Source organism: Perognathus longimembris, chromosome 1, assembly GCF_023159225.1.
Source record: "Perognathus longimembris pacificus isolate PPM17 chromosome 1, ASM2315922v1, whole genome shotgun sequence".
Taxonomy (NCBI): domain Eukaryota; kingdom Metazoa; phylum Chordata; class Mammalia; order Rodentia; family Heteromyidae; genus Perognathus; species Perognathus longimembris.
This window is the reverse complement of record NC_063161.1, coordinates 74861739-74877400: the sequence shown is the minus strand read 5'-3', so window position 1 is coordinate 74877400 and position 15662 is coordinate 74861739. Positions and strand designations below refer to the sequence as shown.

At 52.6% G+C, this 15662-nt stretch overlaps 1 protein-coding gene across 1 annotated transcript in view; it reads right to left on the bottom strand.

Annotated features, from left to right (window-relative positions):
- Positions 1–15662, bottom strand: part of Galnt17 (polypeptide N-acetylgalactosaminyltransferase 17) — a 160770-nt gene that overhangs the window by 35935 nt on the left and 109173 nt on the right. Inside the window, exon 6 of the mRNA XM_048329343.1 lies at positions 6603–6720. Within this exon, the coding sequence (XP_048185300.1) occupies positions 6603–6720 (118 nt within the window). The remainder of the gene's footprint in view (positions 1–6602; positions 6721–15662) is intronic.

Sequence of the window (15662 nt, the reverse complement as noted above, 5' to 3'; positions counted from 1 at the left end):
TGGCATGAGTGCCTGCCTCGGATACACGAGGCCCTAGGTTCGATTCCCCAGCACCACATATAGAGAAAACGGCCAGAAGCGGCGCTGTGGCTCAAGTGGCAGAGTGCTAGCCTTGAGCGGGAAGAAGCCAGGGACAGTGCTCAGGCCCTGAGTCCAAGGCCCAGGACTGGCCAAAAAAAAAAAAAAAAAACCCAATGGGAGCTGGGCACCAGTAGCTCATTCCTGCAATCCCAGCTACTCAGGAGACTGAGACCTGAGGATCACGGTTCAAAGCCAGCCTGGGCAGCAAAGTCCATGACATTATTACCTCCAGTTAACTACCAAAAGGCTGGAAGTAGAGCTGTAGCTCAAGTGGCAGAGTGCCAGCCTTGATCACAAACCTCAAAGATAGTGCCCAGACCCTGAGTTCAAGTCCCAGGACTGGCACACACCTGGGTGCATCCACATGTGCACACACAAAACAAAACAAAAACCATGGAGCTAACACTTCAAGCCTCCTGGGTTTGTTAAAATGAATTCTGATGATATCAACGGATGTCAATGCTACAAAGGCTTGGAGAGTGGGAAGCCCACTGGAGACCTGGTTGATCATTTATAATTTGTACAAAAGCCAAACATGCATTTGCCCTGTTCACCAATTCACAAGAAATGAAATGCATTCTAAGAGTGGGGTGGAGGGATGCTTCCACGGCCCCAGGCCGGATCTCTGAGCAGGTGTGTATGTGAAAAAATACCCGCTCTGCACCGTGCACCCCACACAGCACAGCCTAGCCCTCTGTGGAGCCCAGTGAGGGCAGACAAGCTCAGAACCAGCATGCTAGTGACAGACACCTGGCACAGTGAGGATCACAGGGGTGGCTCCATCTGCGTAAGACTCTGGACCAAGGGCCAGAAATCCATGGCCAAGAGCAACAGAAAATGGCAGACAGAGAGAGTGGATAGAGGAGAGGAAGAGCAGGCAGGGGAGGGGAGGTGTGTGTGTGTGTGTGTGTGTGTGTGTGTGTGTGTGTGTGTGTGTGTGTGTGTGGTGTGTGTGTGTGTAAATCTGACTCCATAGTATTGACAGGAAAAGGAAACCCACCCCCTGCAACCTTGCTGGTCGTCTATGGCGGTTGCCATGACAACAGCCTCATTATTGTAAAAATGTTTAAGTGAGAGGAATGACCGGCATGCTTTCCTTGAGTTTCCCACCCAAACCCCACTGTAGAGTGCCTGGACACTGGAGGGGAAAAGTGTTCCTTAATCCAAGAGTCACAACTTGTAAATGCGGAGTGGAAAAACGCAGGATTTGTAGAAATCCGCATGCTGCAGGTGCAAATGAGGTGACAGATTTCCGTTCTGGCCATTAATTGGGCAAAGGGTGGAGGAGGTTTTATCCACCAGCCCGGCCAGAGCACTGAGCCCACAGCCAAATCCTAGCAGCACTAGATGCAGGACAGAGAGACACCCAGCTGGGGGGGTAGGGAAGGAGTTTATAGAACCATCTAGGTGTTCTGGAAAGGAGAGAGGGTGGGAAGGAGAGAGAAGGAAGGAAGAAGGAAGAGAGGTAGGAGGGAAAGAGGAGAGAAGGAACAAAGAAAAGAAGACAAGGAGGAAGAGGGAGGGAGGGAAGGAAAAGTGAGGGAGACAGAAAGAAAAGAAGAAGGGGGAAGACTAAGGACAGGCAAGAAGGATGGCCAACCACTGATTACTTAGGCCTGTAATCCTGGATACTCAGGAGGCTGAGATCTGAGGTGGTTCAAAGCCAACCTGGAAAGAAAGCACATGAGATTTATCTCCAGTTAACTACCAAAAAGCCATACGGGGCGGTGTGGCTCAAAGGCACTAGCTTTAAGGGGGAAAAAAAAGCTTAGGGATAGTGCCCAGGCCCCAAGTTCAAGCCCCAGGACTGGCATGCACGCGCGCGCACACACACACACATACACACGTACACGTACACATACATGAAGGATGGAAGGGGGCTGGGTTGAGTCAGTCTTCTTGATCAAGTTATTTCTAATTATATTTTAGAGAAATGGGTAATAACAAGTTAAAGATGCCAAGAGAAATCAATCTGGCAAATCCAGATGGTGCAAATTCTCTGGGACAAACGGCTTGCCTACCTCGTGGAATGCATAAGGAGGAGGTGAGGGAAATATGGATTAAAGACGCTCAGGGAACATGGACCTGCACCAACCCAGGTGGGGCGGGGCAGGCCTGGCTCAGTTCCACACAGAACACGCCAACTGTAAAAAGCATACGGTTTTCTTCAAGGAAAGATGACAGAATTTTGAGACACATTTTTAAGAATACAGGACTTGAATATTAAATTTTGCTAAATGTATATAGTGCTGTCAAGATTATGTTTAAAAAGACTTCCTATATTAGCAATGAACCCACAAGTATTTGTAAGCAGAATGACATGTCTGGGATTTGCTTTTTAAAAGCCAAGAAGCAGTAAAAAAGAGAGAGAGAGAGAGACAGAAAGAAAAGAAAAAGAAACATGGCAAAATGTTGACATTTGTTGCACTTCAGTGATTAGTACATTTGGGTTCATTATAATGTTCTATTTTTGTGCATGTGTAAAATCTTCTGGAGTTAAAAGAAATTAACAGAAAATGTGCTGACTGAATTCTTCCATTCCCAATTTGTTTAGAGGGGGGAAAACAAAGAAATGAAATCATCTAAAAGGCCTCAGCCACACAGGGAGAGTTCCCAGCCCTACAGACCCACGTCCTGAAGTTTATAAAGTCCACAAGTGTTGGGGTTCAGCTTTGGCCTTGAGGGGGAAGGGCAGAGGAGAGCGCTCCCGAGACGCCGCCCTTCCCCCAGCCCTGGGGGAATGCGGAAGCAGGCCACAATTCTCTGGGTCTGGAACCAGAACCAGAAGAACTGGCTTTGCGACCAGCCCCCCAACTTTCTCGCCAGTCCATGTGCTCCCCATCTTCACGGGCTTTGCCCATGGGGTGGTGCTATGCAGGTGACGTTAGCTCATGAGGGGGTCTTACGACAAGCTCGCCAGCCTATCGCCAGCTCTTGGTCAATCACCCCTTTTCTCGTCACCCCTACTATATCAACTGTTAGCCACTCCATTATTAAATCAGATTTGCTCTTGAAGCGTCTCCGAGATCCGTCTGCACCTGGCTTCCTTCGTGGGTAAGGAGGGAGGACAAGGGATCTCGTACAGCCGCATGCACCTGAGGTCTTTCCTGAGCCCCCCACTCCACTCTGGCCTTACCTGCGGGTTGGGTGACCAGGGGAGAGGGTGAGAAAGGGAGCCATTAGATTAGAGCCGGACACTCCCGTGCCAGGGGAGGCGACCCGAGCCCGGCACACGAGGAAAGCCACATCCTACCTCGCCAGGTGCCCCATCCAGGGCTGGCTGCTGAAAAGGTCACTAGAAGAAAGGGCTGCTGGTGGGCCACTCTTTTATTTTTTTCCATTTTCTTACTAGCATCCGTTATTTGTACAGAGAGTTCTACTTTGTCAGGCTCACATATGCACATGACCTGTCTGGACCAAACTCACCCCTCCACCTCCTCCTTTACCTCCCAAGCCATCTGCATGGCTCCACTTTCTCATGCACACATAAAGTAGAAGGCCCTCCCCCACCCTCCTTCTCTGTCCATCCCCCTTCCCCCCGCATGGACCTGTCCTGCCACTTGTGGTTCTCTAGTGTATGCTAACTGCTCAAAGAGGTTCTTTAATTACTCAGACACCCAAGGCCTGATCTGTGGTGGATTTCCAGGTCTTCGGCTCAATGGTACTGAATCAGGCTTGGTAGCAGGGATGCTGTGCTGGCTTCACCCAAGTCATAAAAACGGCATCGCACATCCTGGGGGGGGGGGGGGGAAGCTGCGAGGCCATAGATTGCCCTTAGCTTTTGAAGAATTTAATCCTTCCTGCCCCAGCCCCAGCAAGTTAAATACTCCCCCTACCTGTCATCCTACAGGATACAACAAGAGCCCCCCTCCCCCCCACCTGTCATCCTCCTCCAGGACACAACTAAGCCATGCAGCGAGCCTCTATCCTGCCCTCAACAGCAAGAGTCCCTGCCCGGGAGAGGACTACACAGGAGAGGCTGCTGGTCTGGGCACCTCCTGTGAGGGTGTGGATACTGCAGGGGCCCCCAGGAGCCCAGGGAAAGCCCAGCTGAAGAGTTCCAGAGGACACTGGATGCTAAGAGCCCTGACCTCAGAGGGCCCTGACCAAAGGGAACTGATAGACTAATCACAGATGCAGTCAAACTCTGACAGCACTACTGGAGGTGAACAAAGCGCTATGGTGTACCTCACCCCCCTGCTTCCTGTCCACCTCCACCCAATCTACCTCTGCCCCCTGCTTCCTGTCCACTTCTGCCCCCTGCTTCCTGTCCACCTCTGCTCCATGCTCCCAGTCCACCTCCATGCCCCTGCTTCCTATCCACCTCCATCTCCCTACTTCCTGTCCACCTCCGCCCCCTGCTTTCTGTTCACCTCCGCCCCCTGCTTCCTGTTCACCTCCATCTCCCTACTTCCTGTCCACTTCTGCCCCCTGCTTCCTGTCCACCTCTGCTCCATGCTCCCGGTCCACCTCCATGCCCCTGCCTCCTATCCACCTCCATCTCCCTACTTCCTGTCCACCTCCGCCCCCTGCTTTCTGTTCACCTCCTCCCCCTGCTTCCTGTTCACCTCCATCTCCCTACTTCCTGTCCACTTATGCCCCGGCTTCGTGTCCACCTCCACCCCCCTGCTTCCAGTCCACCTCTGCCCCCTGCTTCCTGTTCACCCTGAGGTGGGCAGCTCCACCCTGCCCTCTGCCATGACACAGCTTCTCCACAGACCTGTGAGGACTGGGCCAGTGGCCATGGATGGAAGCCTCTGACTTTCCTCCTTCTAGGTGTGTCATGTCAGAACCACAACAGCACTTGCTCCTTGGGGCCTTGGGCTCAGGAGGACTCCAGCCACCAACATGCACATGGGAACTGGGATCCCCGCAAAAGGCCTTCTCCAAGAGTCTGAAGGCCTGAAGGCGAGGTGTCCAGGGGAGTCTGCAGGGAACTGCACAGCTGCGAAGGGAAAGGCACTGGTGGTTGTCCAAAAGTACAGAGAGGAGGCCTTTCCTCTTCCCAAGCTCACCGGAACCTTCTCAAGAAAGCAACAGTCTCTCCTTCTTCCTTGGATAATTTTTTTCCCTCTGAACATTGAGTTGTGTTCCTCTCCCATGCCTTGTTCATAGTTTCTGACCAACCTTATGCTGAGTTAGATGAACCTTTCCATTTCGCTCCCATTTGCTCCTGGGTCCTGGAGGCTTTTTCATTCCTTCACCCTGTTGCTCGTCTGGGTCACACCACTGCCTGCCATCCAAGAACTGCCCAAAGTCAAATTGGCAGTGGTTTCCCTCCCTTGAAACACAGAAGTGTTTCTACTCAAGACACATCTTAACTAAGTAAGCATGGAATCCAGAAATCACAAGAAATGTCATGGAATGGTTAGAAATCTCACAGATAGCCTTGTCTATCTCTCAGCAAAACAAATTGCAAGCAGAGAACAGAGAGGGGGCAGCTATCAAATCACATGTCACAATCCCGAAAGCAGGAGCCGGCAACGCATCCCGATAAGCCACTTCTTCTAAATAAAACTGTACACATCTGTGCCTACTATGCGAAAATGATAGGTGTATACATACAGCGAACGAAAGTTCTATTTTTCATGAACTGAAGATACATTACAAAGACTGAACTAATTATCCATTTAGTTGGTGCTCAAAGAAACATAAAATAGCACAAAATCAAATACAGTCTTTTTGGAGCAGTAACTAGCGACCGAACTCAGAGCCTTGTGCCTGCCAGGCAGGTGCTCTACCACTTGAGCCACATCTCCAGCCCTTTTTGCCTTAGTTATTTTTCAGACAGGACCTCCAGCCTTGAACTGAAAAATCTTCCCACCTATGCCTCTAACTACTGTGCCCAGGCAATGTGTGTTGAGATGGGGCCTCTCAAGAACTTTGTGCCTGGGCTGGTGTTGAACTACTACCTGCCCAATCTCTGTCTCCCGGGTGGCTAGGAGTACAGATGTGAGCCACCACACCCAGTGAGGAGCAATGTTGTTTCCACATTCATTTCAACATCAGAGGCAGCCATCACCAGGAACCCAGACATCGCCCAGCACCAACGGGTGCGCTGGACATGAGCCACTCACCAGTGCCCCCTCCTGGTAAGAGGAGGCGGGTAGTGCTCAGGTACAGACGTGTGGCTTTCTTTTTTTTTTTTTGCCAGTCCTGGGGCTTGGACTCAGGGCCTGAGCACTGTCCCTGGCTTCTTTTTGCTCAAGGCTAGCACTCTGCCACTTGAACAACAGCGCCACTTCTGGCCGTTTTCTGTATATGTGGTGCTGGGGAATCGAACCCAGGGCCTCATGTATACGAGGCAAGCACTCTTGCCACTAGGCCATATCCCCAGCTCCCAGACGTGTGGCTTTCTGACCCGGGTGCAGGACAGAATGCCGGGGCGCCAGCCTCTGTCCACTACTCTGGCACAGCTGCAACGGAATGTCTGACAGAATCAAATGAGAAGAATTCTATTTTCCTAAGAGGTAAGGCGGATGAGCAGCTTTTCGTGAACAGTGATCCATCGACAGTCTAACCTTGATTCCCAGCTCGATATTCTCTCCTCCATACACGTCCATGCCGGGATCCAGGAGGCCAATGTCACCGAAGAATCTCCTATTCACCACAAAAGAGCAGCCGATCATGGCGGGCGTCCTGTGAGACACACAGAGAGAGAAGCTAAAACTCAGCACAGCCCGGCAACAGCCCCCTCACCTCTCGGCTCCTCCAAGCACGTGCTGAGTCCATACCCACCTCCCCAGGAGACCCGCTTCCCCCGTTCCCCAGCTCTCCCTAAGGCCAGGGGCCCTCAGTGTCTCAGGACACGGACGCCATGAGGACCAGTGGCCGTGGTTCTTACGGTGTAGCAGGGGTCCACGGCAGACCCCATGACTCCTGCAGGAGAAGGGCAGGGCAGGCTTGCTCTCTCTGCCCACGAGGGAGAAGAGACTTGGCAAGCTGAGAGCATGAGAGGGAATCAGAGAGGAGGCGCCGAGGGCACGGGACCCAGGCTCCACGTTCTATGGGGGAGAAGTGAGCAGGAAGCTGCTTTTGTCTTTTTGGTGGTACCAGGGTTTGAACTCGGAGCTCATACTTGCTAGGGAGGTGCTCTACTAGGAACCAAGCCTCCAGTGGTTCTTGAGACAGGGTTTGGCTTCCTGTCCAGGCAAATTTGGACAGTGTCACAAACTACTGTTATGTCATTTTTGCCTCGGTTTCCAGATTTACCCACACCATGTATAATACGTTGATTTCCTCAGCATCTACCATGTCTAGGCATGTTCCTAGTGCTATCTATGTTGAGTAGAAATAGCCAAGACAGGCTTTTTCCATTCAAGCACCAGACAGTAATTCATTGTCGTCACTGTTGTCATCATCATCACCATCATAATCATCATCACCATACCACCATTACCACTACCACCACAACCATCATCATCAGAGAAGGCTTCATAGAAGAGCCAGGCAGACAACCACACTGGCCATACTGCACTGACCATGGAGCCACACAGCCACAGACCACACCACACCTGACCACAGAGCCACATGGCCACAGACCATACCACACAGGCCCATCTCCTCCAGGCTGACTTCCCCCGGTTCTCGCTCCCATCTTCCCTTGTGTGACACCATTTGCTGTCACTCAGCCGGATGTGCAGTGTTGCCTGTTTTTATCCAGTGGTATTTTCAGTTGTGGGCAGTAAGGAGAGAAGATTTCTCAGTGCAACTTGCCTCGGAGCCACTCAGAACAGGTTCTAGAAACAGCCCTGGGCTTCCTCACAACCTAATTGCCTCTAACTGCAACAGGGCCAGGCCGGACAGCAGCCCAGGCTGGCCACAGGGGAGCCACGGAGGCCAAACCGGCCAGGCCTCCACCTGCATTCCGGGCCCAAGGGGTGGGGGTGCCCATGCTGGGCAGGCCTCTATCTGCATCCCAGGCTCAAGGGGTGGGGCACACTGGCCTGCCTCCCTGCCTCTGCGACCCTGGCAGGCTGTCAGGACCCAGAGATAAAGGGTCTCAGGCTGGCCCTAAAGCAAGGGAGGTGGGCAACCAACAGGAAGATTAGTATCCCAAGCCCCCTAAGGCCGTGGCTGAATTGTGTGACAACCGGGCAGGAGCCCAAGATGAGCCTCAGGACACAGAGACAGAAACCTGGAAACCAAGGCCAGGCTGCGGCCCCAGCCATGTGGGGGCCCAGCTCCTGGAAGGCAGCTGAAGGCATCTGGGTGTGAGGGGGCGCATACCTGTAACCCCAGCACTTAGGGGACAGAGCACACCCTAGGCTTCATAACGATACCCCAAACCAACTAACCAATCAATCAGCCAGCCAGCCAACAACTGTCACCGCCGTCCTCAGGCTGGGAAGAATGGACAACCACAGCAGGAAGCCAAATGACCCCAACTGGTGTCCCGGGTGGATGTGGCACTGGCAGGGCCACACCCAGGGCCCTGTGGGCCCACGCCCCACCCCCAGGCCTCCCCACCCCCTGTGCAGCCGTGCTTGGTTGGGAGCCAGGCCCTTGGGAGCTAGTGAGCTCCGAGAACAGGTGCCCTCGCTCCCATCTTCAAGCCCACTGTGATGACAACTACCTTCAATGCAAACCTTTCGATTCAAACCCATTCCCAAGCGATCATCACATTAAGGGATCTGCCAGAGCCCCAACAGCTTAGCTCCATCACGGGGAACAGAAATCAAAGAGAATCACTGTCTCATTGTTGCTGTTCCACAAAACACACAAACTCCGGCTGAGGGATGCGGGTGGAGCAGGCCGGTGGTGGCTTCTGCAGACAGAACTGATGCCTCCTGTGCTCACAGGTGGCCAAGGGGCTCATCGTGTGCCCCATCAGCAGCTCCCTGCTCGCTTCTGAGGGGCTCCAAGGCCCCCTGGATGAGCCCCACAGCTGACCACAGCCCTCCATTATGTGAACCACCCCAGGGACTGTATGTGTCACTCGATCCTTTCTTGAAACACGCAAACCCCTCCACCAACACAAATGCTGTCTGTGCATCAAGGCAAATACCTCCCTTTTCAAAAAGAAAGTTTGTGTTACAAAAGTGAATACATACCCCTTAAACAAAACATACCTCACAAATGAGAAGCAAAACCCAAACCTGTCTAACTTGGGACCCTGTGCTTGCTAGGCAGCCCCCCCACCCCCCCACCCCCACCACCAAGTAAGCCAGGTCCTGTGGTTTCCAGTGAGCTGACCTAGACTGTAATCCTCCCGCATCATTGGGATGACAAGCTTGTGCTACCCCATCCAGCCTTCAGTTGGTTGGCATGAGGACTCAGGATCTTTTATTTATTTTTAAACTCAGGCTGGCCTCAAAGCACAATCCTCTCAGTCTCAACCTCCTGAGTAGTTGGGATTATAGGCGTGAATCACCACACCCAGCTCCTGAGGTCAGCTCTTGGTCCTTCCCTTTCCTGGTAGGCAGGGACTATGTTCCTGTGCCCGGGTCACAGCACAGGCTGGGGGAGGGGGTCTGTCCTGTTGTTTCTCTCAATGTTCTTGGTGGACCCCACTCCTTTGGTGAACGCCAGGCCAACACATCCACTTGTCTAGTCAGGCCCTCCATCGAGGCCACAGGCCTTCCTCACGGCCAGCCTGCTCAGCCCCAGCCCCTAGGTCCTCAGATCAACCTGCTCATGTGATGCTGGGGCAGAGGACCAGAAAGTGGCCCTGCCAGGAAATGACCACGGTGCTGCTGGCCCTGCCCCCATGCAGACACGGGAAGTCCACTTACTAGCCATCCTGCCCCCTGTTCTGCATGCTGGCAACTGTGCCCGGCTTTGTCTGGCCACCTTCTGCCCAGAGCCCATGCCCTCAGCCTTTTCTGTCAACCAGGTCTCCAGTGTGTGCCTGATCAATGCTTCGTGACTCAGGCTCTGCAGGGCTCCAGCTGGCCTTGCTCAGAGCTCAGTGCTCCTTCTGGCCTCAGACTCCAGCTCCATCAGCCAGCACCCAGTCTGGCACAGAGTCCCTGGCTCTCCCAGCCCCATCTGTGGAGGAGCCTGCAGCACTCAGCACACCCCGGAGAGGCCTGCGTGGAGTCCGCGGGTCTCCGGTGTGAACAGTGCTCAGCCCCTGAGTGAACCAGCTTCACATCCCTGGGGGTCAGCCATGTGCAGACTGAACACATTGGAGAAAGCAATGCATCCATCCTGAACCAGCCCATGCTTTGCTTTTTGTCTTAATTCCTGGAAGGGCTCAGCACAGCCACCACACAAGGCCTGAAGTCATCATGGACGATGAAAAGCTCACAGTAAGGGCTGGGGATATAGCCTAGTGGCAAGAGTGCCTGCCTCGGATACACGAGGCCCTAGGTTCGATTCCCCAGCACCACATATACAGAAAACGGCCAGAAGTGGCGCTGTGGCTCAAGTGGCAGAGTGCTAGCCTTGAGCAGGAAGAAGCCAGGGACAGGGCTCAGGCCCTGAGTCCAAGGCCCAGGACTGGCCAAAAAAAAAAAAAAAAAGAAAAAAAGAAAAGCTCACAGTAAGGTTTTGCGCCCATGCGGTGCCATCTTTACAGAAGGGCCAGGATTGGGGTAGCTTGTGGAGAGTCCTGGAACCGATGCCCACAGGCAGAGAGGACCCTGTACTTTCCACTGCTTTGGCCGTTGGTGGCTCTGCTAACTGAAGAAAAAGCAACCCACCGTGGCCATGAAATTTGTAATAACAGCAGGAAGCATGGAATCTGTTTATCTGTGCCTGGTGTGGACAGGCTGGCTTGGTTTCCCCATTGGTACTGATGAGGAATGCTAGTGACCAATGCTTGGGGCCGTGGTGTGGGGGTGTCAGCGGGAAGCAGACCGGAAATGCCATCTTCCATAACTATCTCAGAGGCCCCAGAACTGCACTATGGAAATCCCTGATGCTCAGAGCACCCTGACTGGATAGCTGCTGTCAGCCTGTATTCCGGCTGAGGAGACAGGCTCAGAGGTTATGTCAGTCAGATTTCTGTCACAGTAATGAATCTCGGAGATGGCTTGGGCTCATGATCTGGGAGGTTCCAATCCATGGTCTCACGAGTCCAAGGTTTCCAGGCCCCTGGTGGGGTGGGAATGCCATGGGGGGAAAGCATGGAGTAGGCAGAACCACTCACTCCCGGCCAGACAGCAAAAAGGACAGGGGAGGGACCAAAGCCCACGCCCCCTTCCAGGTCCCCAATAACCTCAAGGCACACACACACACACACACACACAAAACCCTGTCTCCAAGGTTCCAGCACCTCCCGACAGAGCCCTGGGGACCAAGCCTTAAACACCCAACCCCTGAAGAACACATCTGAGAAACAGACTACAGCAGGAGTGAAGTGAAATGGCCAGGCAGGGACCCATGCAAAGGAAGGCAGGGCCAGGACAGCCCATGGCACTGGACACCTCCCTGCCCCAGTGTCCAACCAGCTTAGTGTGGCTGCGGCTTGGAGCCCTGGCACTGGGGAGTGGGGGGGGGGGTAATTAGAGGCCCCACTTGGACAATTCCAGGGAGCTTATACCTGCTAAACACTAAGAATATAATTTGGGGGAGGGAGTTGGCTGGTGGGCGTAGCATTCTCAACTGGCAAAGTACTGTCATTTAATAATACTCCAAGACCCATTTGCCTCTGCTCTACATACATATAAACACCCAAAGGTTAAGTAGCTTTGCTTAAAAAAAAAAAAAAAGAACAGCACCATAACCAGCACACAGATTCCTCACAGGAAATGGGATGGCAGATGGGTGCTCTACAGCTAAGCCAGGGAGCACCGGCTGGGAGATAACTCACATCCAAGTAACAACTTCCTGGGAACAAGGAGTGGGGTGTCTGGGAATCATGCAGCTTCTCGCTTTCCTTTCATGGGATAAAGGAAACGGCTCTTCTCTCTACTTCCCTTCCTCTCCGCCCCACCTGTGATTTTTCACAGATGCAGAAAAAAAACAGTGAGGATTGGAGTTGCCAGGGCTGAGGGCTCCTGCTAGGGCTTGCTGTATTCCAACAAAAATCGACAATCTCGAGTATGATGTTTCCTATAAGCAACTCCTCCAGCATAACGCATTTCCCACTTGCTAACCACATTGTCTTTAGGCTCTGGGAGGCTGATTTGCAAATAACCCTCTGAAGAGTATTTTTGTAAAAGTGCGGTGTTTGTTAGGTGGTAGCACATGAAGCCGTGGTCGGCTGCCCACACTTTTGCACACATTATTTTTATTTAAGTGTCTGCTTAGCTATCTTGTGCATGAGAACTGTTGCGGGGGGAGGGGGGGAGAGAAGAAGAGAGAAAGCTCTAGAATAGTCATCAGTGATCTGTGGCTGATATTTGCTTGTTAATATTTGACAGCCAAATGCTGGGCAAGACTGATGGTCAAGAGGAGCAGGTGAGTCATAAAATGAGTTGCCAGAGTGAATCCATGGACTTTTATTGCCCTGATAATGACCTGGCTCGGTGTTAGAGACACAGCTTTACTCTATAGAATGTAGAGTCAAATTTCCAACTGTTAGAAATTAAGCACATTTATTTCTTACAAATTAAATTACCTGGGGCGGGGGAGGAAGAGGAGGTAGTCAGCCTCAGCTGCAGAAGTATTTCATGTTTACCAACCAATAGGTCAGTTGCTAAATAGCCCTGCTGGGCCCTGATGCTTGGCCCAGAAATGGCATCCATCTTCCTAATGAACAGATGAAAATAATGGCGACGGGGGAGCAAGGGTTTCAGCCCTGCCATCCTTCCCAGCACAGGCCTGTCTGTCACTTCCTCCTGCGTCAGAGGCACTGCCTTGCATTCTCGTCTCCATTTGGACAGCAGACAACCGAGGCGCTCAAACCATCTCTATGCCATCTTACCCTGTGAGCAAGAACGTGGGAGAGTGGGGGTGCCTCTGCCTTCCTCCCCGAGCCTTTCCACCATCAGCCCAATGCCCCAAAACGCCAGAGATGTGGGCCTGATTGACAGCTCAGACCACAGGGTAGGGACGACATGCAACGAAGCCACGCCAGGAGCCATACCAGACATGTGACAGCCATACCAGGCCACAAACGCCAGCATCTGTTCTTGCTACCTTCTTGGAGGCAGATGATGGAAACTTCTAGTCATTCTGAATCCCTGCTCCAGGAAACCCACTGCCTGAGCAGCGGGGCCTGGGTGAAACCTGCTAAGACTTCCCCTCCCCCCACCCTGGGCTTATTCCTGGACCACACAAAATAAGCACCATCACTCACAACCTTTCCTGTGACCCTGAGGCACGGCACCAAGACAAACTGGCAAGTGGGCCACCTGGTCCTGTGACTGGGGTGGCTCCCAGGGCTGCCCACACCCTTCAACTAGCACAAATTGGGAGATGGAAACCCCAAGAAAGTCAGGAGCAGGAGGGAGGAAGTGGCCCCGCAGCACGGAGTGGGGTCCTCACTCATAAGGAGGGGCCCAGCTCTTTTGCATGCCTGAGACACAGACTGCAAAACAACTCGAAACAAGCAAACCCACAGAACCTTCCAGAGCTCAGGGGCTGACGGCAGCTGGCTCAAGAAAGAAGCTTCTAGAAGCACACCTGTAATCAAGGCACACTGTTCTGCCTCCCAACTGCCAAGGTGGAACACAGGCTCCAACTGAAGCCTAAAGCAACCTCTGGGCCAGCGCGTCTCCTGACAGTGAGTGGACCGGGCAGTGTGGTGGCCATAAGAGAATGAGATTCCTTCCTGCTCCCTGGCTGCAGAAGGGAGTCCCCCAAATTACCAACTACAGGAACTGGAAATTTGGAGTTATTAAAAAAAATCATCTACGGGCTGGGGATATGGCCTAGTGGCAAGAGTGCCTGCCTCATATACATGAGGCCCTGGGTCCGATTCCCCAGCACCACATATACAGAAAATGGCTAGAAGTGGCGCTGTGGCTCAAGTGCCAGAGTGTTAGACTTGAGCAAAAAGAAGCCAGGGACAGTGCTCAGGCCCTGAGTCCAAGCCCCAGGACTGGCCGAAAAGAAAAAAAAAATCATCTAGCCTACATTTCCTCCTACATCAGACTTCGTGTTTGCCCTGTGGGTTCTGGCAGAGGTGGCGGTGAGCTCTGCTCAGGACCCAACAGCCACATCGCTCGCTCCTGGCCGCCCCGTCTCCATTCCTCACCTTCTCCTCTGGGAAGAATGTTTAAGCCAAAGTGATCCTCATAACTTCCCACAGTGACGTGTTCACTGAGGGATACACTTCCTGATGTCCTGGTCTGAGTCCTGGGGAACACAGACACGGCACCTGTTCCACCCTCACGCCCACCCTCGGGGACTCGTGGGCAGGGATGAAGCGCACAGTTACCCCAACTCCACATCTAGGAGCATGTCTGGACCACGGTCCTCCATTTCTCAGCCTCCTGAGTAGCTAGGATGATAGGCTGAGCCACTGAAGCCCAGCTCAGAAATGAAGCACTTTGCACACCCACACCCACATGGCAGAGGCCATCAGAGGGCAGTGGGGCTTCCTCTCCACAAGCATGGAGCCACACTTGGGGGACAACACAAAGTGGGCCCAGGGAGCAGGTAAGATTCCGCCCCCCCGCCATGTCCCAGCCAAGTGCACAACCAGCAACTCCGTTAGAGTGATCTCTCTTTCCCTCAGCAACACACCCCTCCTCTATTCTCCACACTGCTGTGTGAGGACAAAGGCCCCAAAGGACAGGGTCTCACCTCTTGCCTGATTACTCTGATTAGATTAGGCCATACACTGATTAGCGCTGTAAAATTAGACTCTGTGACTGGAGGAACTAACAGGAGGCTCAGAGAAACAGAAGGGAACAGGGCTTCTTTCCTGTCCTCAGATCATTGGGTCTGCATCTCTCTAGGGGCAAAGGAAGGGCCCCAACCTCCAGCTTACTCTGATGCTCTCAGCACTGGTAGTCCTGCACAGAGCTAACTATCTAACTATCCATGTATCCATCTATCCATCCATCCATCCATCCATCCACCCACCCACCCGCCCACACACCTCTCCAACCAACCACCCAACCAATCATCCACCCACCCATCCATCCATTTCTCCAACCAACCAATCATCCATTCAACCACCCATCCATCCATCCCTCCCTTCCTCCACACATCCAACCAACTAATCATCCATCCATCCATCCAACCAACCAATCAACCACACTGGAGGCAAGCTTCACACATGTGAAGCAAGCTCTTGTGATGAGCATCAAGGATATCCCAGGTACCTGCTAGATCTTTGATCCCCTCTATTCCCTGCAGAATCAGCTCTATGGTTCTGGGAATTAAATGAGGGTCTTGCACATGCTAGGTAAGCACTCTACCACTTGAGCTCTGCCTCTAGCCCTGGGTTTTTATCATGCTTTAGAGACAGGGTCTTGCCTTTACTTTTGCTTAGGTTGCTCTTGTATTCACAATCCTACTTCTGCCTCCTGAATGGCTGAGAAGACAGGCATGTGCCTTAATGACTAGTTTAAAAATATTTTAATAAAAACCAGCTTCAGGCTTAGTGGTAGAGTGCTTATCTAACAAGCACATGCCCCTGGGTTAAATCCTAAATTCTACAAAAACAAACAACCCAGTAAATAAATTCTAAAGTAAAGTGAAGAGTTCAGTTATTTCTGGTGCCCACATAGCCCACATGT